At 39.5% G+C, this 24,715-nt stretch overlaps 2 protein-coding genes across 4 annotated transcripts in view; one reads left to right on the top strand and one right to left on the bottom strand.

The window, feature by feature from the left end:
- The first annotated feature begins 1,645 nt into the window (after window positions 1–1,645).
- Window positions 1,646–6,481, top strand: LOC139386399 (serpin H1-like). 3 transcript variants are annotated; one of them, XM_071131969.1, is made up of 6 exons: window positions 1,743–1,855; window positions 2,868–2,911; window positions 4,018–4,640; window positions 4,783–4,881; window positions 5,006–5,238; window positions 5,406–6,459. In XM_071131969.1, exons 3-6 carry the CDS (start codon window positions 4,055–4,057, stop codon window positions 5,706–5,708), a joined length of 1,221 nt encoding a protein of 406 aa, XP_070988070.1. In that variant the 5' UTR covers window positions 1,743–1,855; window positions 2,868–2,911; window positions 4,018–4,054; the 3' UTR covers window positions 5,709–6,459. The 3 variants fall into 3 exon arrangements, with proteins under 3 accessions (XP_070988069.1, XP_070988070.1, XP_070988071.1); XM_071131970.1 differs by having other exon boundaries at window positions 1,767–1,855; window positions 2,868–2,929; window positions 5,406–6,475; XM_071131968.1 differs by lacking the exon at window positions 2,868–2,911 and having other exon boundaries at window positions 1,646–1,855; window positions 5,406–6,481.
- A 1,195-nt stretch (window positions 6,482–7,676) lies between these two features.
- LOC139385993 (retinal guanylyl cyclase 2-like) overlaps window positions 7,677–24,715 on the bottom strand; it is a 32,391-nt gene continuing 15,352 nt past the window's right edge. Inside the window, exons 13-19 of the mRNA XM_071131309.1 lie at window positions 13,243–13,406; window positions 12,846–13,038; window positions 12,525–12,699; window positions 10,931–11,029; window positions 10,412–10,506; window positions 10,229–10,314; window positions 7,677–9,235 (exon numbers count right to left, since the gene is read on the bottom strand). Coding sequence (XP_070987410.1) covers window positions 9,151–9,235; window positions 10,229–10,314; window positions 10,412–10,506; window positions 10,931–11,029; window positions 12,525–12,699; window positions 12,846–13,038; window positions 13,243–13,406 — 897 coding nt within the window. The 3' untranslated portion in view covers window positions 7,677–9,150. The remainder of the gene's footprint in view (window positions 9,236–10,228; window positions 10,315–10,411; window positions 10,507–10,930; window positions 11,030–12,524; window positions 12,700–12,845; window positions 13,039–13,242; window positions 13,407–24,715) is intronic.

The raw sequence follows: 24,715 nt of genomic DNA, 5'->3' as shown, positions 1-24,715 counted from the left end.
CTGGCCTAACCAAAATAGAGAATAAAAGCCTCTCTATGGCCAGGGCGTGACAGTATCTAACTTCAAACAAGCATGAGAGCAAAATTACAGTTCAGCTGGGTGGTGCATGGGAAAAAAATATGACACTGAAGAACATTGAGATTAAACAGGAAATTAAATGTTTAGGAAACCTCTTCAGTAGCAGCTGCAGACATCTGTTTCTTGTCCTTAACCTTTTAACTTTGTGGGTTTAGTAATAATTAGTATCACCCCAAAGGCCTTTTAATTTCCTATTTAAGTGTTGTGTACAGAGCTACAGAAGAGCGACATAAATGTTTTTTTTTAAATGCCCCTATCTCCACCAAGCGTACTAGTCCCTCCATCCTTTCACAGGAGTTGTAATTTGTATTAGTCGTATGTACAGGATACACATGGTATACACTGGCCAACAAAATGCTTAAGTGCAGGTTCCTTCTCTACAATGCAACAACAAGAAATAAATGATAAGAATATGAACATAGAGTAAATGGCTCAGTAGAATAAAATAAACAATATTTCACAGGAGCACCTTTCAGTCCATGTTGGTTTGCTGAATTAAAATGGATTATGCATGTATGAGGCCCTAGTGAGTTTTATAGAGTTCTCACCAAAAAACAAATGTTTTGCTAATCAACAGGATAGGGGCATCTTTGCATTAGATAAGATCCATTGGGGATTGGACCAGGCTAGTTTGAACTAGGCCTGGCCTGCCTCATGCAGGTGCTGAGGAATTTCAGAGTATTTGACTCCTACAGAATTAAAAAACGGAGCCTGGGGGAAGGTGTGGGGACATGGAACAGTGGCATGGGTGTGGGAACGAGGTTACGTTTGTAGAAGCCTCGGGGAACCTTCTCCCCCGATCACCAAAAGGCAAGGCTCTCATCAGCTGGCATGTGAGGGCAATTTAAAATAGGGTTGCGTTTCTGGAGAAAAACTAGCTACATGCACAGTGAAATGATGTGAACTGATGGCATCAGAATTACATCTCACTATATCTATTTCAGAGAAGTTATTCATGGTACTGGCAGAATTTCACATTGTATTACAATAAAAGATTACTTTTCGTTTAAATGGTGTAAAAAGCTATTTCAGTTGCTTGTATTCGGACTGGTGAGGACGTGTTTAGGACAGAGCTTGATTTCTACAGCACTGTTGCTATAGCTCCTGTTCCACAACCCCCATCCTAAACAAGCCTGCAATCAGCTGAGGAAGACGTGGCAGTATGGGGGAGGGGTGTGTGATGGAGAGGCTGAAACTGTAACTACTTTTACAAACTTATAGTAACTACGGTTACAACTACTGTTATAAATGCCATGTGTATTCCCTTCCATAGTCATTGCTTTTGAACAGGATTATTGAAAATACAATACACATATACACATGCATATGAGCATTGTGCCCAGTGTGCCCATTCACAACTACAAGAGGAAGCCAATGGGATATCATCACTGACATGCACGTATCCACACTATTGTACTGTACTTTTCTTGCACCTTTCTGTATAAAAACAAAATGACCACATCCATACCCATTTCTATTGTGCTGGTGAAAGTTAGAAAATGTGTGAAAGTTAATATGATGAAAGCTGTGTGTGTGATTGAGTCAGCCTACAGCATTAGGACCATGCAGAGCACTGCATCAAATGGATCCAGGGGGAGGTCTGAAGTCTCCGCTCCAGAGGAGACACATAGGTTTTACATTTGCATACCCCATTCCCAACTTCCAGAAGTTTCTTTTCCATGGTCTATAAAGGCCAGAGAAAAAACTGTAGGATCAGTCAACAGACGAGCGAACCCAGAGAGTGAGGACTGAGAGAGATCGTGCCAAGTTCTGCCAGGTAAGGATTGGGAGAGACTGGGAGAAGGTTTTCTTTTGACCGTGGTTTGTTGGGAAAGCTGTTTTGTTTTAATGTTTAAAGTCAAAGTACAGTGCATGCATTAAGGTTCTGAAATGGCACTCTTTTTAACATAACTCTGTGGAATGTATTCTGATTCAGTCTTTACGTTTAGTAAAATGACATATTTCCTATTATCTCAACTGTTTGGTGAGAACTGGAGTAGCTGATAGGATGCCACATTGATGCTCATGCAATGTATCTGTAAAGGATATTAGATATGGCAGTTATAAGTGTACTTTGAGATAATATTGTTGCTTGATGATGCATGTTGATGATTGTTTTTTTAAATATTCAATAAATTAAGAGGGAACTACAAATCATTGCATTAACTTGATTAACTATATATAGTTAATCAAGTTATAGTTAATCAAGTTAATGCAATGATTTTTGGTTCTCTTAATTTATTGAATAATTGTAAACCAAACATCAACATGCATCATCAAGCAACGATAGTATCTCAAAGTACACTTATAACTGCCATGTATATATATATATATGTATGTGTGCCAGTAATTTATTGGGTAAAACACCAACGTTTCAGCATCACTGTGCCTTTTTGAGGGTAATTACACACACAAACAAGCAGAACTGCTACTGACTAACATTGCATAGATGATTTTGGGAGTGGTGGGATGTTATAAAAAATCCGAACTTGGTTCTCTGTGGAACTGATGCTGTTCCACTGTGGCATTTCTGATTGGATGGATGTTTTTCTGGGACATGCACTGACCAATGAGAAAAGTTTTGCGTGTGTGTATGCATGATATACCTAACTACGGATCATTATTCAAGAAAATATAAAATACAAAATGTTTTCAACAATGGACCCTATATCAAGGGAAGATGGAAAGAATATCAAAATTTAGAAGTAATAAAATAACTCCGTATGGGTCTGACTAATGCTTTATCAACTGCTCTATGGAGATTACCACATGCACCTCTTTTCTTTCAGAATGAAAAACGAAAACCTTGACATCAGTATGAAAACATTTCAAGGTATCCCAAGAGAATGATGTAAAGACATACAAAGTGAAAAATTCAGAATCTGTGAAAAAAAGCTACACAGCCTATATACTGCCATGTTTTTGAAGGCAGGAAAGCAATTTACAAGTAGTGGAAAATCAAAGGATTGATCAGAAGCCACTCCTCCATATGTATCCTGAGGCTGCATATTTGTTCCTTTTGTTTGAACAAGTCAGGCAAAGAAAAGAGGGCTCCTGTTAGTAACAGCTAAAAAGTACCTCCGTAGGTTCTATGTTGACATGATCTAAAAACAAAATGGTGCTGTAATGATACCTCTGAGAAATTCTGAATATCATATTTTATTTTAGAAATTGTGTGCTTTTTTGTTCTACAATTAACAAGAGCACAGAGAGGAATCAAATTACACCCTCAGTCAGAGCCCAGCACTCCTGGCTGCTGCCATAGCTCAAGATTTCTACAGCTGCTGACGTGGCTAGAAACATGGCTTCCTAAAATTGGAACCCATTCATTTATGCAGCTAATTAATGTCATTTAATTGCTGAATATGTGGGACCTCATTCTAAAACCACACTGTAATAACACATTACACTCAGTAAACAAAACATTAAGAACACTTGCTCTTTCCATGACATAGGTTGAACAGGTGAATCCAGGTGAAAGCTATGATCCCTTATTGATGTCACTTGTTATGAAGAGGAGACAGGCTAAAGAAGGATTTTTAAGCTTTTAGACAATTTAGACATGGATTGTGTTTGTGTGCCATTCACAGGGTGTATGGGCAAGACACGATTTAAGTGCCTTTGAAATTGGTATGTTAGGTGCCAAGCACACCGGTTTGTGTCAAGAACTGCAACACTACTGGGGTTTTCACACTCAACAGGACATCCAGCCAACTTGAGACAACTGCGGGAAGCATTGGGGTCAACATGGGCCAGCATCCCTGTGAAACGCTTTCGATGCCTTATTGAACCCATGCCCCGACAAATAGAGTCTTTTCTGAGGGCAAAACCTCAACATACTCAGCGTATACAGGCTATACAAAAATAGACCCTTTGAAACAATGGCCTCAAATACCAACACAGGATTTCCAACATTATTGTATTTTTGTCTGCTTTCAGGCTTCTATAGCTGCTCAACAACCAGAAGACAGAAAGGATGTGGGTAACCAACGTTGTAGTTCTGTGCCTCCTGGCCGTTGCGGCCTCCGGAGAAGACAAGAAGAAGCTGAGCAGCCATGCCACCACCATGGCTGACAAGAGCGCCAACCTGGCCTTCAGCCTCTACCACACGGTGGCCAAGGAGAAGGGCCTTGACAACATCCTGATATCCCCTGTGGTGGTGGCCTCCTCCCTTGGCATGGTGGCTCTCGGGGGCAAGGCATCCACCGCTTCCCAGGTCAAGTCTGTCCTCAGTGCTGATGCCCTGAAGGATGAGCACCTGCACACAGGCCTGTCAGAGCTCCTGACTGAGGTCAGCGACCCCAAGACCCGGAACGTCACATGGAAGATCAGTAACCGCCTCTACGGCCCCAGCTCGGTCACCTTCGCCGACAACTTTGTGAAGAGCAGCAAGAAGCACTACAACTATGACCACTCGAAGATCAACCTCAGGGACAAGCGGAGCGCAGTGAACTCCATCAACGAATGGGCGGCCAAGTCGACAGACGGCAAGCTGCCTGAGATCACCAAGGATGTGCAGAATGCTGACGGAGCAACAATCGCCAACGCTATGTTCTTCAAGCGTAAGTAGAGTTATTCAAAAACACACAGTAGCCTAGTAGTTAGTACCTTTGACTACTGTTATTACTGTTTATATTGGGGCGTATTAAACAGTAAGATTGTGAGATGTGAATATCTTTAGAAAACATTATCCTCTGTCTCCAGCTCACTGGGATGAGAAGTTCCATGAGAAGATGGTAGACAACCGTGGCTTCCTGGTGACCCGTTCATTCACAGTTTCTGTTCCCATGATGCATCGCACCGGTAGGTTTCACTAACCTTTTGAATAGAGACATACCTTACTATAAGCCTTAATATAAGACATTATCTACATCATTATCAAGAGAACTTGACTCATCTATTCTCATCCCATGATTGTGTTCCACAGGTCTCTATAAGTTCCATGATGACACAGAGAACAGGTTGTTTGTGCTGGACATGCCACTGGGCCAGAAGCAGTCCAGCCTGGTGTTCATCATGCCCTATCACCTGGAACCCCTTGACAGGCTGGAGAAGCTGCTGACCCGCAAGCAGCTGGAAACCTGGATGGGCAAGATGGAGGAGAGGGCCGTGGCCATCTCTCTGCCCAAAGTCAGCATGGAGGTTAGCCACAACCTCCAGGTAATCACATCATTGGAATTATATTGTTTGCAATAGATTTAAGGGTCATTAAAGACTTATCTCATAAACTATGACTCAACTCGCAAGCTTGACTTAGAAAGAACATATTTGACTTACATATGAAACGTTTCTCCATATTTCACCGTCTATTGTACACTTCTCTCCAGAAAACTCTTGGTGAACTTGGTCTGACCGACGCTGTGGACAAAACCAAGGCCGATCTGTCCAACATCTCCGGCAAGAAGGACCTGTACCTCTCCAACGTGTTCCACGCCTCTTCAATGGAGTGGGACATCGAGGGGAACCCCTTCGACACCAGCATCTTCGGAAGTGAGAAGCTGAGGAACCCCAAGTTGTTCTATGCTGACCATCCCTTCATCTTCCTGGTGAAGGACAACAAGACCAACTCCATCCTCTTCATCGGCAGAATGGTGCGACCCAAAGGAGACAAGATGCGTGACGAGTTGTAATAGTTAATGGACAGTTTGAGAGATACGGTTACTGATTGAATCATGCCAGGAAATGGTACATGTATTATGGTATGACTGTTACCCCAAGAACACATTCCAATAGGGCATATGTGGACTGAATATCTAGACCTACTATTGTATCAGACACATTAAGCACTCCCAGGGATATGTTTGAATGAATGCTGTTTGGCCTTTGCAATGCGCCATAATCAATAACATTGTCAGTCTGCATTTCAATACATTTCAGGAAAAAGCCGAACACCACAAGTGCCTTTTTAGAGTACCTGAACATTGAATAGCAGACGACCCGACAGCATGCTTATATTAAGTATGATCTCTCTGATTTTTGCCTTCCATAAAATCAGACATTTTCCACCATTCTTTTCACCAGTATAGGTTTGGCTTCTCTCTCTTATTGGGTTTGTGATATGCGTGATTAGTTGCATTATCTTTAATGTTTAAAGAGAAAAAGTTTGTTGCACAAGTGTACTACAAGCTAATTTCATGTCTTACTATTTTCCACTTTCCACCCTGCAAAGTACATTTCTCATGCTTTCAGTTGTTTTTGCCTCCCAGCTGCATTGAAACTGTTCCTCTGCAGTCTTTGATTTGATTGAATTATCTATGCCATTTGCCAACCAAACTGTATGACCGTTGTAGGCATTTACCACTAAACCTTGGAATGTTGCCATAATGCAATGTGGTGTCCTTTTTGACTTTTTTTTTTCAATAAAAAGAAACCTAAAATAAACTTGGTGTCTGCTTAACATTGAGTTTATCCAAGTAAGAATCTGGTCAGTTTCCTCAAACATACTGATACATCATGATCAAGAAAGGGTTAATGTGGCATAGTAAAGGGGCCATAATCAGGATGCAAGCCTCTGAAATGAACTACATTTTGCAGTGAGTGTGCAATTGTGCAGAACGTGTCTTAACTGTCTGGGTTCAGTGAGGAGAATGATACTCGTTCCAGTCGGCCTGATGGCCAACATTCCTCTGTCTACAGAATGGATGTGGAGATTCTTTCCCCGGAGACCCTAAGTTGCAAACGTGCGAAAGGCACACAATTCCAAAAGATTCCCCAATCTTACAGACCTTACCCACTTTTAACACAGTAGTTAGTACTGTCAGAGTTTAAGTTTTGTATAGAGCTCACTAAGTTAGGAAATCCCCATTATAGAGCTAATAAACCTAGCTGGGTGAGATTGGAGTGCAAGGTTAACATGGTGAACAGGGAGAAAGAGATCTACTCAACAAGGAAGTCAAATTTATGACACATCTCTATTGTCAATTAACAGACCTTAGACACGAAACTGTTCAACCATAAATAATTATAAAAAACAGACATTTATTAGAATCTGGGGTGTTAGAAACAAAGTTGCACTCCATCATCATATGCCCGTAAACAATGTAGGGAGAGTAAAGGACAAAGAGAATGGAGGGGACAGAAAGAGCAAGAGGTTATCTCAGCGCCATCTCCTGGTGAATAGAGGAACCATGTGGAGAATACTTTCCCTTTCCTTCTGTCTCGAAGAGCCATTGAAATAAGTGTCACATACATGTAAATAAAACAGATTTAATGAAATATATAATATTTACATTAGTCTTTGTGTCTCATAAATATCCAAGACTTATAACATAATGAATGCATCTTTACGTTACCGATTACAGATGACATGATTGATTACTTTAGTCATGTAACTGTAATCAGTAACAAATGACATTACTTTAGTCATGTAACTGTAATCAGTAACAAATGACATTACTTTAGTCATGTAACTGTAATCAGTAACAAATGACATTACTTTAGTCATGTAACTGTAATCAGTAACAAATGACATTACTTTAGTCATGTAACTGTAATCAGTAACAAATGACATTACTTTAGTCATGTAACTGTAATCAGTAACAAATGACATTACTTTAGTCATGTAACTGTAATCAGTAACAAATTACATTTTTCAACACTGTGCATCTTGAAAATTAAAGTTGCATACTGTATATTATTTTAATTCATTGTTCTCATAGTCTATGAAGTAGATGAAATATTAGAAGACAATAAAAGTTCACCAATATGTATCATCAAACATCCATCTGCATATATCATTGCTCATGTTATTTGGTAATGATCTATTCATGTTTTCAGCTGCATAGGTAACCCTAAAGTATGAGCTCATAGCGCCTGTAATGGACGCTCATTCATTTTCATTTATACAAGTCATACCTTCAACCAAACAAGAGATAGTACTCTTGTCCATGAAGGCATAGACATCAGACATGACAATTCTTTACTTGTCTTGTCTATGGAGAATCAGTATACTCCGTAGGCTCCAAATGCCCTGCTTAAAGGAAAGACGTTTTACACAAACATTACATAGACAATCTATAACAACGGGACACAGCATGCATATACTAATTATGTTTTGAATTTCTAAAAGTCAATGTAAAACATAGAAATCCAGTGTCTGTCCTTAGTTTTTGCATTGTATCATTGTCCTCAAATAGCACTCTTTTTTTTCATACAAAAAAACATGATTAATATAGGGAATTGTTTACCTAGATGCCAACAAACTTGTGGTCCATTAACAATACAGTAGATATATATCCGATTTCCTCTCACAACTGTGGAACGCTAATCTTACACCCTTACAAAACTTTTCGGCCATAATTCAAAAATTTAATATCATATTTTGCCATAACTAACAAAATGTCTTATTTCACCCCACAACTCTCATCAGGTGGAGAGAAGTGCTCCTTTCAAAACGTTTAGAAGAGTGATAAAATATATATTTTTAAATTTGACATAACTCCTATTATGCATGTGATTAAAAGCTACAGTACAGTATGGGAGTGGAGTGATACAGTAGTACATCCTGTTGAGCACTGGGGCCTCAACTCCACTGGCCATGGGATACAATTTGTGTCAAATTGACATCCAAAGTTGATATGTTTTGGATTTTAGCTAACCATAAACCTAACCCTTTTCCTAACCTTAACTTAATTCTCCTTAGCTGCTACATTAATTATCCTAACCTGCTGCGTAAATTCTCCTAACCTGCTACGAAAAGTCAATTTTGACATAAACTGTATCCCATCTAGACAAAACCACTCCACTGACACAAAGCCACTTAGTGGCCAATGGGAGTCCAGAGACATAAGTGTATGGTTCATTAAGAAGACACGCACTATCCCTGTCGCAGGACGGTAATACAACAACCTTCATTTCATTAGTGCTCTCCCTTTCTGCTGTGCTGGCCACAAGCAGATTACACAGACAGAAGCCAGGAAATCCTATTAAAGGAGGCCACGTAAGCTGCAGTGAGCAGGCCGGTCCATGCCCTCTGTCCTCCAGTTCTTCATCATCCCTTTCTCTTCCTCCCTCTCTCTCTTTGGATGTGTCCTCTTCTCCCCGTGTTTGTCTCTCTCCGTCTGTCTCGTCTGCTCATATTTTAGGCTTGTCCACCTCCCGGTTGGCCTTGCGAAATATCGTCTTGATCTCATCTGTCACCATCTCTTGCCAGTTGTCCCTGAGAATGGAAGATCAAATAACATTTAAACATATTTCCACTTAATATTTCCACAGTAGTCTAGTAGGCCTATCAGATTATAGTAGACAAGACAGCTGGTGAGATGAGACGAGAGGACATGGCAGAAGAAGCATGACTAAGAATGTTAATTGTCTTAGCGAACAGGAGGCTGGAGAGGGAAGGACGGCTCATAATAATGTCTGGAATGGAGTGAACAGAGTGAATTCCATTCATTCCATTCCAGCCATTTCTATGAGCCCGTACTCTCCAATTAAGGTGTCACCAGCCACCAGTGTCTCAGAGGTGCTGCCTCAAATGAGAGGGTGAGAAGAAAGGAAGGACGGAAATGATGGTGAACCACTCACAATGGAAAGAGATTATCCAAAATGAATAGAGCTTTTCTGGGATGGTCAAGCTCTGCTTTAACGGTATTGAAGGTGATAAGATCAGAATATTAGAGAAGAGATCAGATCAAGACTTGAAGAGATCAGATCAAGAGACTATGATAAGACAGTATAGGGGGCGGGGGAGTAGTGGAGGGGGCTCAACAAAATCCCATAGATTGAGAAATCCACAAACTCCATGCAACAGAAGAACCCACACAACAACTAGCATTCCACCATGACACAACAGAGCACGGCATGCAAGTTGCTAGCTACCTCCTCAAATCAAGTTTTTTTCTCCGTTTTTTTCCCCGTGTACGCAGCTATATCCTCTGGGTTCAGTCCATGATTGTCATCCCTAAAGTAGGCAAAACATGCAATGCCACCATAACAGCATCAATCCCATCCTAGTTTTCAATGGGGCTCCATTTTGCTCATGTAGTGAATGATGAGAAAATGTGTGAAATGACTACACATAAACACATAGAACTGCTGTATAATCAATGCACAAATATTCCCCAAATGAAATGTAGACATGTTAAGATTCACTTAGGGTGGTTCTCGCCAGGGTGTCAACATAAGGTACTGTATTGTGAGTGTGAGTTCTTACCCTGGTTTAATCTCTGGAGGGTTCGGTAAAGGCTTTGTGAAGTTTTCTTTCCCAACCAGCCAGTATGTCTCTTCAATGCCTTTACCCTGTAGGAACACATCATTATTCATGATTTATTTATAAACAGTTGAAAGAGATCCTACAGGTGAACACATAGGATAATGTATTGTGAGGTGTTTATACCTTCAGCTCTGTCATGCCCCTGACGTCTATCTTGTAGCCCTCGTTGAGGGAGCGCAGGATCTTCACAGTGCTCATGTTCACATGAATTCTATAAGCTGAACGGAAATAACACTGTCACTACAAACCATACCATAATGCAGACATCCTGAGCAGAAATACACTGAGTGAACAAAACATTAAGAACTGTTCTTTTCATAACAGACTGACCAGGTGAATCCAGGTGAAAGCTATAATCCCTTATTGATGTCACTTGTTAAATCCACTTCAATCAGTGTAGATGCAGGGGAGGAGACAAGTTAAAGAAGGATTTCTAAGCCCTGAGACAATTGAGACATGGATTGTGTATGTGTGCCATTCAGAAGGTGAATGGGCAAGACAAAATATTGAAATGCCTTTGAACAGGGTATGGTAGTAGGTGCCAGGCCAGGTGCACTGATTTGTGTCAAGGGGGTGCAACTCAATATTAAAAAGGTGTTCTTAATGTTTTGTAAATCAACACCAATAACCTCTGATACTCACGCAGCCCAGTGGATTCCATACGAGAGGCAGTGTTGACTGTGTCTCCAAAAAGGCAGTACCGAGGCATGGTCAGACCCACCACCCCAGCCACACATGACCCTGTACACACACAACACACATGTGCATCACATCTCAGACATCACATTGAGAAACCAAACCTTGGCCTGCTACTGTTTCAGCCATCCTCATTATGACTGATGGATCCCCACATACACAGTTAGAAAAGGAAATAGAATCAAAGCGATTGATTGTGTTTATTTCCAAAACGTTATATCCACACATTTTTCACGTGTTTTTTTCAGCAGAAATGATTGCTGGTTATGGGTACCTTCATGTGTGTGTAAAATATGACTGTTTCAATTAATAGATTTTAAGTGTGCATTAAAATGTAGATTTTTTTTTTGCAAATCGCTATATCCATTGTTTAGCTAGAATGGAATGTTTTCATACTGTATATTTGACTGTGATATTTGGTTGTCTCACCTACAGTACCAGTCAAAAGTTTGGACATACCTACTCATTCAAGGGTTTTTATTTGTACTATTTTCTACATTGTAGAATAATAGTGAAGACATCAAAACAATTAAATAACACATATAGGAAGGATCATGTAGTAAGCAAAAAAAAGTGTTAAACAAATCAAAATATATTTTATATTTGAGATTCTTCCAAGTAGCCACCCTTTGCCTTGATGACAGCTTTGCACACTTGGCATTCTCTCAACCCCAGTTTCATGAGGTAGTCACCTGGAATGCATTTCAATTAACAGGTGTGCCTTGTTAAAAGTTCATTTGTGGAATGTATTTCCTTCTTAATGCGTTTGAGCCAATTAGTCGTGGTGTGACAAGGTAGGGGTGGTATACAGAAGATAACCCTATTTGGTAAAAGACCAAGTCCATATTATGTCAAGAACAGCTCAAATAAGCAAAGAGAAACGACAGTCCATCATTACTTTAAGACATGAAGGTCAGTTAATGCGGAAAACATTTCAAGAACTTTTAAAGTTTCTTCAAGTGCAGTCGCAAAATCCATCAAGCGCTATGATGAAACTGGCTCTCATGAGGACGGCCACAGGAATGGAAGACCCAGAGTTACCTCTGCTGCAGAGGATACGTTCATTAGAGTTAGCTGCACCTCAGATTGCAACCCAAATAAATCTTTACGTCACAAATGTATCACAGTTCTTTATTAAAAATGTATTTATTTGTTACAGTACATTTGACTGTGTAAAACCTGGCAATACTACTTATTTATTTGTGAGTGAGGTACAAAAAAACATGATTATTTGTCTCTGAAATGAAAACATCAAGTGGTAGATTTCAAACAAATACATGTGTCATTGAACAACCCCATGTCATGTTTAGATAGTGAAAAAACACACCAATCGCTTTCATAAGTTCTTTAAAACTGTAGAAGCTAATTTACCAAGATTTCTGAAAATGTATATATAGCATTTTGGAAAGAAACTCTTCATCTTTATTAACAACTCACATTGGGATTTAGCCATTGAGCAAGATTGATCAACTAGCTAATATATGTGACCTAACTTCAGAGTATGTCTGCCAGGCAGGGACAACCCAATGCCCTCTCTCACCTGAGTGTATCCCTATTCGTATCCTGACGGGAATGCCGGGCATGTGGCGCATCTGGAAGGTGCCCACAGAGCTCAGGATGTTCAGGGACATGTTGGCTATCTCCGCTGCGTGTTTGTTGCCATTCCTCTTGGGAAGACCTGACGCCACCATGTAGGCGTCACCAATGGTCTCCACCTACACAATGAAAACAAACAGGCATACAGTAAATCATTGCCACATTGATACTCAGTGATGCTTCCCTTGCACCGCAACCCAACCCGCAACTATGATGCTCAGCTCATTTCGGTTCAACTCAGTAGTGTGAAAATAGTATAACTGACCTTGTATACGTCGTGGTTGCTGAGCACAGCGTCAAACAGCGTGTACAGGTCATTGAGTAGGTCCACCACCTCGATGGGATCACTGAGGGAGGAGATGGTGGTGAAGCCTACTATGTCACTGAAGTAGATGGTGACCTGGTCAAAGTACTCTGGCTCCACTGTTGCACCCGTCTTCAGAGCCTCTGCCACAGAACTGTATTGTGACATGGGACATTTTGTGTTTGTGGTAATGTGACACAGAGCAACAAACAATCATTAAGAGTCAAAAGTATGGTACTGTATCATGTTATGAATGGATAATACCCTTGGCATTGTACAAGAATGATATCTTGAAATAACAAAATGCCCATTGTCTTCTTTAGTTGTCTGTGTGTGTGTGTTATAACATGAAGCTCACGGAGGCAGCATCTCAGACAGCAGTTTCTCTGTCCTCTGTTTCTCCACTTCCAGCTCCTCTGTCCTCTCTCTGATCAGGTCCTCCAGGTTAGATGAGTACTGTTCCAGCATCCGCAACATGGAGTCAATGATGTTGGTCTTCTTGCCCTTGTTGATCAGCTTGAACTGTGACACAACATCATCATCATCATCATCATCGGTGCACCACTACATTATGTAATATTATGTATGACTTATGCTCTCTGTAAAAATCCATACAGCTATAAGCCAAGACTTGTTCTGTGTCTGAATAGCCATACTAGCGATTGCATTTTATTTGTATTTATTTTTTATTTATTTTTTAGGGGTGGATCAGCTTTAATATTGAGGATAGATTGTTGCTTCCATCAATTTAATTGTCTGCATCATTTCCAATCCCCCAGATATTATTTGGGTAAACACACATACATTACATTATATACATACATACATACATACATCATACATACATACATACAGTGGGGCAAAAAAAGTATTTAGTCAGCCACCAATTGTGCAAGTTCTTCCACTTAAAAAGATGAAGAGAGGCCTGTAATTTTCATCATAGGTACACTTCAACTACGACAGACAAAATGAGATTAAAAAAATCCAGAAAATCACATTGTAGGATTTTTAATGAATTTATTTGCAAATTATGGTGGAAAATAAGTATTTGGTCAATAACAAAAGTTTATCTCAATACTTTGTTATATACCCTTTGTTGGCAATGACAGAGGTCAAATGTTTTCTGTAAGTCTTCACAAGGTTTTCACACACTGTTGCTGGTATTTTGGCCCATTCCTCCATGCAGATCTCCTCTAGAGCAGTGATGTTTTGGGGCTGTTGCTGGGCAACATGGACCTTCAACTCCCTCCAAAGATTTTCTACGGGGTTGACATTTCAGCCCTGCCACAAAGGGACCAGCGAACATCATGTCAGTGATTCTCTCGTTAACACAGGTGTGATCTCCAGTTCAAGGCTGATTGAGTTCAAATAACAGACTGGAAGCTTCAAAGAGGAGGGTGGTGCTTAGAATCATTGTTCTTCCTCTGTAAACCGTGGTTACCTGCAAGGTAACAGGTGCCATCATCATTGCTTTGCACAAAAAGGGCTTCACAGGCAAGGATATTGCTGCCAGTAAGACTGCACCTAATCAACCATTTATCGGACCATCAAGAACTTCAAGGAGAGCGGTTCAATTGTTGTGAAGAAGGCTTCAGGGCGCCCAAGGAAGTCCAGCAAGCGCCAGGACCGTCTCCTAAAGTTGATTCAGCTGCGGGATCGGGCACCACCAGTACGGAGCTTGCTCAGGAATGGCAGCAGGCAGGTGTGAGTGCATCTGCACGCACAGTGAGGCGAAGACTTTTGGAGGATGGCCTAGTGTCAAGAAGGGCAACAAAGAAGCCACTTCTCTCCAGGAAAACATCAGGGACAGACTGATATTCTGCAAAAGGTACAGGGATTGGACTGCTGAGGACTGGGGTAAAGTCCGTAAAAAGCTTGTCAGGAGAAGACAAGGTGAGCGCTACCATCAGTCCTGTGTCATGCCAACAGTAAAGCATCCTGAGACCATTCATGTGTGGGGTTGCTCCTCAGCCAAGGGAGTGGTGGGCTCACTCATAATTTTGCCGAAGAACACAGCCATGAATAAAGAATGGTACCAACACATCCTCTGAGAGCAACTTCTCCCAACCATCCAGGAACAGTTTGGTGACGAAAAATGCCATTTCCAGCATGATGGAGCACCTTGCCATAAGGCAAAAGTGATAACTAAGTGGCTCGGGGAACAAAACATCAATATTTTGGGTCCATGGGTCCATGGCAAGGAAACTCCCAAGACCTGAATCCCATTGAGAACTTGTGGTCAATCCTCAAGAGGCGGGTGAACAAACAAAACCCCACAACTTCTGACAAACTCCAAGCATTGATTATGCAAGAATGGGCTGCCATCAGTCAGGATGTGGCCCAGAAGTTAATTGACAGCATGTCAGGGCGGATTGCAGAGGTCTTGAAAAAGAAGGGTCAACACTGCAAATATTGACTCTTTGCATCAACTTCATGTAATTGTCAATAAAAGCCTTTGCCACTTATGAAATGCTTGTAATTATACTTCAGTATTCCATAGTAACATCTGACAAAAATATCTAAATGCACTGAGGCAGCAGACTTTGTGAAAATTAATATGTCATTCTCAAACTTTTGGCCACGACTGCATATATAAATATATACATAAACATTCATACATACATACATATACATACACACACTTTTTTTTATATACCTTTATTATTCCCGCAATCCCTACCACCCTTCCCCCAATTGGAGTAAACGATTAAACAATAACACTTAGGCTTCTACCTTACGTTTATACATATTATACACATTTTACAGACACAATCTATTCTTCAATAGTTATATTTTGTTTGTTTTTAGTCCTTCATCTATTTCTAATGTCCATCCAGTTTGATTTAGATTTGTAACTGTGCTATTTCACAATATTTCTGAACCTATTTTACATTGGTTATCTTGTAGTTATTAGTCCCACCCTTCAGCTACATTCAACCCCTCCCATCTATCTCTTAACACCATCCATTTTGGATTTATATTTTCCATACATTTTTCAACTGTCCTGTGATGCTTCACAACAGTACTGAACTTTTCTATTCTCCTATCTTTAATTTACAATCTGTAGAAGCTAACATGTTTTGCAAAAATAATTATTATATTATTGATCGATAATGACTTTTCAAATCAACCAGAATTGCTATCTGCAGCGTTAGGTCTAGGTAAATGTTGCAATTCTTCAGCCATTCCTGGCTGGACCTGTGACATAAAAATGAGCTACATATGAACAGTACCAAAATAAATTATCTAATGCCTCCTTGTAGCAAAATCTGCAGAGCTGGGAAGATTGACTTCAACTGTATATGGGGGATACAGAGGTTTACATACACCTTAGCCAAATACATTTAAAATCAGTTTTTCACAATTCCTGACATTTAATCCTAGTAAGAATTCCCTGTCTTAGGTCAGTAAGGATCACCACTTTATAAAAAAAATGTAAAATGGCAGAATAATAGTAGAGAGATTGATTGATTTCAGCTTTTATTTCTTTCATCACATTCCCAGTGGGTCAGAAGTTTACATACACTCAATTAGTATTTGGTTGCCTTTAAATTGTTTAACTTGGGTCAAACGTTTCGGGTAGCCTTCCACAAGCTTCCCACAATAAGTTGGGTGAATTTTGGCCCATTCCTCCGGACAGAGCTGGTGTAACTGAGTCAGGTTTGTAGGCCTCCTTGCTCGCACAAGCTTTTTCAGTTCTGCCCACAAATTTTCTATAGGATTGGGGGCAGGGCTTTGTGGTGGCCAATCCAATACCTTGACTTTGTTGTCCTTAAACCATTTTGCCACAACTTTGGAAGTATGCTTGGGGTCATTGTCCATTTGGAAGACCCAATTGGGACCAAGCTTTAATTTCGCTTCAAAATATCCACATAATTTTCCTTTCTCATGAAGCCATCTATTTTGTGAAGTGCACCAGTCCCTCCTGCAGCAAAGCACCCCCACAACATGATGCTGTCACCCCTGTGCTTCACGGTTGGGATGGTGTTCTTCTGCTTGCAAGCCTCCCCCTTTTTCCTCCAAACATAACAATGGTCATTATGGCCAAACAGTTCTATTTTTGTTTCATCAAACCAGAGGACATTTCTCCAAAAGGTACGATCTTTGTCCCCAACCATAGTCTGGCTTTTTTATGGCGGATTTGAAGCTGTGGTTTCTTCCTTGCTGAACGACCTTGCAGGTTATGTCGATATAGGTGTCGTTTTACTGTGGATATAGATACTCTTGTACCTGTTTCCTCCAGCATCTTCACAAGGTCCTTTGCTGTTGTTCTGGGATTGATTTGCACTTTTCGCACCAAAGTACGTTCATCTCTAGGAGACAGAACGCGTCTCCTTCCTGAGCGGTATGACGGCTGCGTGGTCCTATGATATTTATACTTTTGTGTACTATTGTTTGTACAGATGAACATGGTACCTTCAGGCATTTGGAAATTGCTCACAAGGATGACTCAGACTTGTGGAGGTCTGCAATTTTTTTCTGAGGTTTTGGCTGATTTCTTTTGATTTCCCATGATGTCATGCAAACAGGAACTGAATTTGAAGGTAAGCCCTGAAATACATCCACAGGTACACCTACAATTGACTCAAATTATGTCAATTAGCCTATCAGAAGCTTCTAAAGCCATGACATCATTTTCTGGAATTTTCCAAGCTGTTTAAAAGGCACAGTCAACTTAGTGTATGCAAACGTCTGACCCACTGGAATTGTGATACAGTGAATTATAAGTGAAATAATCTGTCTGTAAACAATTGTTGGAAAAATTACTTGTGTCATGCACAAAGTAGATGTCCTAACCGAATGGCCAAAACTATAGTTTGTTAACAGGAAATTTGTGGAGTGGTTGAAAAACGAGTTATAATGACTCCAATCTAAGTGTATGCAAATGACCGACTTCAACTGTATGTAACATTCTAATTGTTTCAAAAAATGTCTATATGAATTTAAATAGAAAAATTAAAAGTTTTGAATCCGCCGTTGTTTTACGTGTCAATTCATAAACCATGTGCCATGGAATCGGTACATCAGCAATATCTTCCCAACTATTCTGCAATTGATATGGCACAGCTGTCCATTTTTTGGTCCTTAAATTAAATTGGTATATGTTTTTATTTATCACAATTTTCTATAACCATTTATGGTCTTTAATGCAGGGCCGACAGACAAGTTCCTTACTTTTTCCCACTTCTACTTGCCACTTCCATTTTTGTGGTAATGCTGCAATTAGTTGGTTGTAATTTTGGGTGGAGCAGTGTTAGCTGCATGTGTGACATAACTCCACCAGTCCTATTTGTGATATAATTTACAAAAATTACACCTTTTTTTAAAATGTTATCGAAAAATATGTTTTTTTTAATCAATTAGTATATTTGAGATTAACCACAATATTTGTTATATTATTTGTTCTGTCTTTTCAGGTGGATTAAACTGAAATTGCAGCCAACTTTCTAAGGCTTGTTTAAAAAAGAACAATATTTTGGAGATGATTTCATTTCCAAAATAACCCGAAAGTGAGTGGTTGTAATCTGAATGAAGGGGAAAAGGCCATTCTTCATCATGGGGTGAGACGTTCTTACTAATATACTAGTGAACCATTTCGGATTTAAGTATAACTTTTGTATGACTGATGCTTTTAGTGAGAGGTCTAATGCTTTAATATTTTATCATTTCTGTCCTCCAAATTCATATTTGTTATATAAATAGGCCCTTTTAATTTTGTCTGGTTTGCCATTCCAAAATTGAAAAAGTTTTGTTCATATAATTTAAAAGGTAGGAAACTAGGTCTAGGCAAAACCATAAGCAAATAGGTAAACTGTGATATGACTAAATAGACAGATATTTTCCTTTGCATGGTAACAAGATCTTATCTATTTTTGATAACTTTCTCTAAAAATGTATTGGAGTGAGATAATTTATTTCTTTCGGGATTTGTATACCGAGTACGTCCACATCCCCGGCAGACCATTTTATTGGTAAACTACATGGTAATGTAAAAGTTTCATTTTATTGTGATCCAATACGTAATATAGTACACTAATCATAATTTGGTTTTAATCCAGAGAGGTTAGCAAAAGTATCTAGATCCTCTACGAGGCTGTGCAGGGATTCTAATTGTGGTTTTAAAAGAAAACATGAATCATCAGCATACAATGACACCATTGTTATTAAGCCACGGATTTCTAATCCCTTAATATTATTGTTGGACCTAATTTTAACAGCTAACATTTCGATGGCAATAATAAATAGACATGTCGATAGTGGACAACCTTGTTTTACAGTTTAAAACTTTGAGATGTAGCCATGTTTTTGTATTTTACACCTAGGGTTACTATACACACCTTTGACCCATTATATATATATATTTTGATCCAAAATTGAAATATTCTAGGCATTTATATATAAACTCCAGTCGTACTTTATCAAAAGTCTTTTAAAAACAGCTATGAAAACCAGGGCTGGTGTCCCCGATATTTCCTAATATTCTATTGTTTCCAGTACTAATATTATCGCCAATGTACCATCCATGTAAAAAACCTGTCTGATTAGGTTGAATAATATCTGACAATACCTTTTTAATTCTATGCGCCAAGCATTTAGCTAGAATATTTGCATCACAACATTGAAGTGTAAGAGGCCTCCAATTGTTTAAATGGAATGGAACTTTATATACAGTGGCTTGCAAAAGTATTCACCCCCATGGCATTTTTTCTATTTTGTTACCTTACAACCTGGAATTAAAATAGATTTGTTGGGGGTTTGTATCATTTGATTTACACAACAAACCTACCACTTTGAAAATGCAAAATATTTTTTACTGTGAAACACACAAGCAATAAGACAAAAAAACAGAAAACTTGAGCGTGCATAACTATTCACCCCCCCCCCCCCCCCCCCCCCCCCCCCTTAGGGTTATTGCCCTGCTGGAAGGTGAACCTCCGTCACAGTCTCAAATCTCTGGAAGACTGAAACAGGTTTCCCTCAAGAATTTCCCTGTATTTAGCTCCATCCATCATTCCATCAATTCTGACCAGTATCCCAGTCCCTGCCAATGGAAAACCATCCCCACAGCATGATGCTGCCACCACCATGCTTCACAGTGGCGATGGGATTCTTGGGGTGATGAGAGGTGTTGGGTTTGCACCAGACATAGCGCTTTCCTTGATGGCCAAAATGCACATTTTTTTGTCTCATCTGACCAGAGTACCTTCTTCCATATGTTTGGGGAATCTCCCACATGATTTTTGGCAAACACCAAACATGTTTGCTTATTTTTTTCTAGAAGCAATAGCTTTTTTCTGGTCACTCTTCCATAAAGCCCAGCTCTGTGGAGTGTACTGCTTAAAGTGGTCCTATGGACAGATACTGCAATCTCCGCTGTGGAGTTTTGCAGCTCCTTCAGGGTTATCTTGGTCTCTTGTTGCCTCTCTGATTAATGCCCTCCTTGCCTGGTCTGTGAGTTTTGGTGGATGGCCCTCACTTGGCAGGTTTGTTGTGGTGCCAAATTCTTTAAATTTTTTATAATGGATTTAAAGGTGCTTAGTGGGATGTTCAAAGTTTCTGATATTTTTTTATAACCCAACGCTGATCTGTACTTCTCCACAACGTTGTCCCTGACCCTTAGATTGTGCCCACTTTGGCAAAGTGGGTAGGGTTAATTCCTGCCTGTTTGGCCCTGCCTGGGGGTATCATCGGATGGGGCCACAGTGTCTCTTGACCCCTCCTGTCTCAGCCTCCAGTATTTATGCTGCAGTAGTTTGTGTGTTAGGGTCAGTCTGTTATATCTGGAGTATTTCAAATCAAATTTTATTTTATTTGTCACATACACATGGTTAGCAGATGTTAATGCGAGTGTAGCGAAATGCTTGTCTTATCCGGTGTCCTGTGTGAATTCAAGTATGCTCTTTCTAATTATCTTTCTTTCTCTCTCTCGGAGGACCTGAGCCCTAGGACCATGCCTCAGGACTACTCCTTGTTGTCCCAAGTCCACCTGGCCGTGCTGCTGCTCCAGTTTCAACTGTTCTGCCTGCGGCTATGGAACCCTGACCTGTTCACTGTGATTACTATTATTTGACCATGCTGGTCATTTATGAACATTTGAACATATTGGCCATGTTCTGTTCTAATCTCCACCCGGCACAGCCAGAAGAGGACTGGCTACCCCTCATAGCCTGGTTCCTCTCTAGGTTTCTTCCCAGGTTTTTTTCTTCCTAGGTTTTGGCCTTTCTAGGGAGTTTTTTCTAGCCACCATGCTTCTACACAAGCATTGCTTGCTTTTTGGGGTTTTAGGCTGGGTTTCTGTACAGCACTTTGATATATCAGCTGACGTAAGAAGGGCTAAATAAATACATTTGATTTGATTTGCTTGGCAAGCTCCTTGGTCTTCATATTGCCGCTTGCATGGTGGTTCCCCTTGCTTAGTGGTGTGCAGACTCTTGGGCCTTTCAGAACAGGTGAATATATACTGAGATCATGTGACACTTAAATAAAGTCCACCTGTGTGCAATCTAACTAATTATGTGATTTCTGAAGGTAATTAGTTGCCCCATATCTTATTTAGGGGCTTCATAGCAATAGGGGTGAATACTTATGCACGCACCACTTTTCCGTTTACAATATATATATATTTTTTTAAACAAGATATATTTTTCATTTCACTTCACCAATTTGGACTATTTTGTTTGTATATTACATGAAATCAAAATCAAAATAAATTTAAATTACAGGTTGTAATGCAACAAAATAGGAAAAACGCCAAGGGGGATGAATACTTTTGCAAGGCACTGTATATCACTTGGTTCCTGTTTCAGTAATAATGAAATCAGACCTTCTTGTTGCGTGTCCGATAATCTACCATTTATATAGGAGTGGTTAAAACATTCTAATAATGGTCCTCTGAGTATATCAATTAAACTTTGGTGTACTTCCACTGGTATGCCATCCAGCCCTGGAGTTTTCCCAGCCTTAGAGGCTTTAATTGCATCAATAAATTCCTCCTCTGTAATTTGGCCTTCACATGAGTCTTTCTGTACAGATGTTAATTTTACATTATTAATAGGAAAAAAATCCATACAATTAGCTTCGGTTAGTGGAGATGGAGGCGACTTAAACGAAAACATATGCTTAAAGCACTTCCTCTTCCAAAATATCATTTTGTGACTATCACTTGTAACAAGTTTCAATACATTTTTTTGGTAGCATTTCTATGTTGAAGATTGAAAAATAATTTGGTGCATTTTCCCCTACATTCCATCCAGGTCGACTTATTTTTTATAATATATTACACTGGATCTTTCTTGAATATGTTCCTCCATTTATTTTTGTTTTTCTTCTAACTAAGTCTGTGCCTCTATGGTACAGTTTCTATTGCTATCTATCTGTTCCGTTCGTCCTTCAATTTCCTTTGTTAATATGGACTCTTTTGATCTAAATTGCTTTTGTTTTATAGATGAGTACTGAATTGCCTGGCCTCTAAAGGCACATTTATAAGTGTCCCATACAATAAGGATTATGTCAGAAAAAGTCAGTTATAAATGATTCTGTCCTAGTTATAAACATGCTATCATCCAGTAGGCTTTGATTACATTTCCAATATCCTCGCCCATGTGTAAATTCTGTAAGAGTAATATATATGACAATTATGTGATGAGGCGGCAGGTAGCCTAGTGGTTAGAGTGTTGAGCCAGTAACCGAAAGGTTGCTAGATCAAATCCCCGAGCTTCCAAGGTAAAAATCTGTCATTCTGCCCCTGAACAAGGCAGTTAACCCAATGTTCCTAGACCGTCATTGTACATAAGAATTTTTTCTCAACGGTCTTGCCTAGTTAAATAAATAAATGTGATGATCTGACTGCATTCTGTCCCCTATCAATACTTTTTAAACTTTTGGTGCCAGAGAGAATGACATAAGGAGGTAATCGACACGACTAGCATGATTGAGCCTCCGCCATGTATATCTCACTAGTTCACAGTATTTAAGCCTCCATATATCCACTAATTCCAATATATCCATGACATTCATGATTTCCATAAGTGCCTGAGGGTGATAGTTTGTAGCGTGATGTCCTTTACGGTCCATAGAGGTATTTAAAACTGTAATAATAGTGTTGTTTGTAGAGTTGATAAATTCTTATATATATTTTCAAAGAAGCTTGGATCATCATTATTTGGACCATATAGTTTAATAAGCCATATATGTTTATTGTCCAATAACATATTATTTAAAATGATCCATCTACCTTGATGATCTGTTTGGACAATTTGCATATTTGGATAAAAATTACTGTTAATTAATATCATCACCCGTATTGAATTTCTTTGCCCATAGGAGAAATATATTTGGTTCCCCCCAGTCCTTTTTCCACAAAACTTCATCTAAAATTGTTGAATGAGTTTCCTGTAAGCAATAGATATATTCCTTCTCTTTTAGCCAGTTAAATTGTCTCATTCGTCATAAGACCAAGGCGCAGCGTGAGATGAATACATTCTTCTTTATTTAAACGAAGAACACTAAACAAAACGACCGTGACGCTATAACACGAGTGCTGACATACAACTACACATAGACAATAACCCACAAAACCTAAATGGAAAATGGCAACCTAAATAGGATCCCCAATCAGAGACAACGATAGACAGCTGTCTCTGATTGGGAACCAATTCAGGCCACCATAGACCTACATTTACCTAGACAATACCAAAACCCCATAGATATACAAAAAACCCTAGACAAGCCAAAAACACACATACCACCCTAACCAAAATAATAAAGAAAACAAAGATAACTAAGGTCAGGGCGTGACATAAATATTGATTGTCTTTTCTTATTATCTGCTAAGCCATTCCCATTATAACTGGCTATACTTATTTCACCACTTACCATAATGAGAAATAACTCTCAATTCTATTTATCAAAATATATGTTTGTAAACGTACCATTAAAAAGTAACATGATGATTGAGTGTCTATATAGCTGTACCATGATATTTGCATTGCTACTAAGTAAACCTCCAATTGGTCCCCACTATTCCACCCGCTAAAAGCCCTCCTCATCCCGAGTTGGGTTGTCATCCAACTATCCTGCAGACCACCCCTGACGCCCCGGATCCCATAGCCCCGGAGAGACACAGTGCCACACACAGAACAGAAGCAGATCAACCACCAGATGCATTTCCATCGCCCTCACCTCGATTTGTATTATTTATAGCCATTAAATATATATATATCTATATATATACACATACATACATTAAAAATCCTGATTATCTTATTTTCCATAATTAGCTATTAATATTTGTAGTAATGTAGACAATTCATGCAAAGGATTTTTACCTCTCACCAGTCTCGCCATTACCAAAATTACATTATGGCAAGCAATTATTATATTAGCAAACAATTATTGTGAATCATCCTATATTGTCCCTAACATATTTTACTCCCTCGCAACAGTTGCGGGATACACACACACACACACACACACACACACACACACACACAAAACCCCTTTCCCCACAACAACCATAGACTCATATTCTCAACAATTGCACCATTCCAGAGCCCAACTCAAGAAAGGTCTTGATTTACAAATGCACATACAGTTGCAGCTGTAAGAGAAGGCCTGCAACACTGCGCAGCATTTGCATTTTAGGTATACAAAAATAAAAAGTTTTATAGTACTTGAAATGTCGAAAATAAAGTATGCTTTATATGCCAAGATGTTAAACTATACGTCTTTTCATCTAGTAGAATACGTTGCACACTTTTGAGGAAGAGAAGTGTCTTTTCAGACTAGGGTTGCACAATCCCGTGAACTTTCAATAAATTCCCTGGTTTTCC

The sequence above is a fragment of the Oncorhynchus clarkii genome, chromosome 27, assembly GCF_045791955.1.
Source record: "Oncorhynchus clarkii lewisi isolate Uvic-CL-2024 chromosome 27, UVic_Ocla_1.0, whole genome shotgun sequence".
NCBI classification, from domain to species: domain Eukaryota; kingdom Metazoa; phylum Chordata; class Actinopteri; order Salmoniformes; family Salmonidae; genus Oncorhynchus; species Oncorhynchus clarkii.
Note: the sequence above shows the minus strand (reverse complement) of the source record. Positions and strands in the feature narration are given on the sequence as shown.

What these genes read in the sequence shown, in the direction of transcription:
- LOC139386399 (XM_071131968.1), top strand. Translation starts at nt 4,055, where the DNA reads ATGTGGGTAACCAACGTTGTAGTTCTGTGCCTCCTGGCCGTTGCGGCC. An exon ending in CAACGCTATGTTCTTCAAGC is followed by an intron (nt 4,641 to 4,782) that starts GTAAGTAGAGTT and finishes CTCTGTCTCCAG; the next exon opens with CTCACTGGGATGAGAAGTTC. An exon ending in AGGTTAGCCACAACCTCCAG is followed by an intron (nt 5,239 to 5,405) that starts GTAATCACATCA and finishes ACTTCTCTCCAG; the next exon opens with AAAACTCTTGGTGAACTTGG.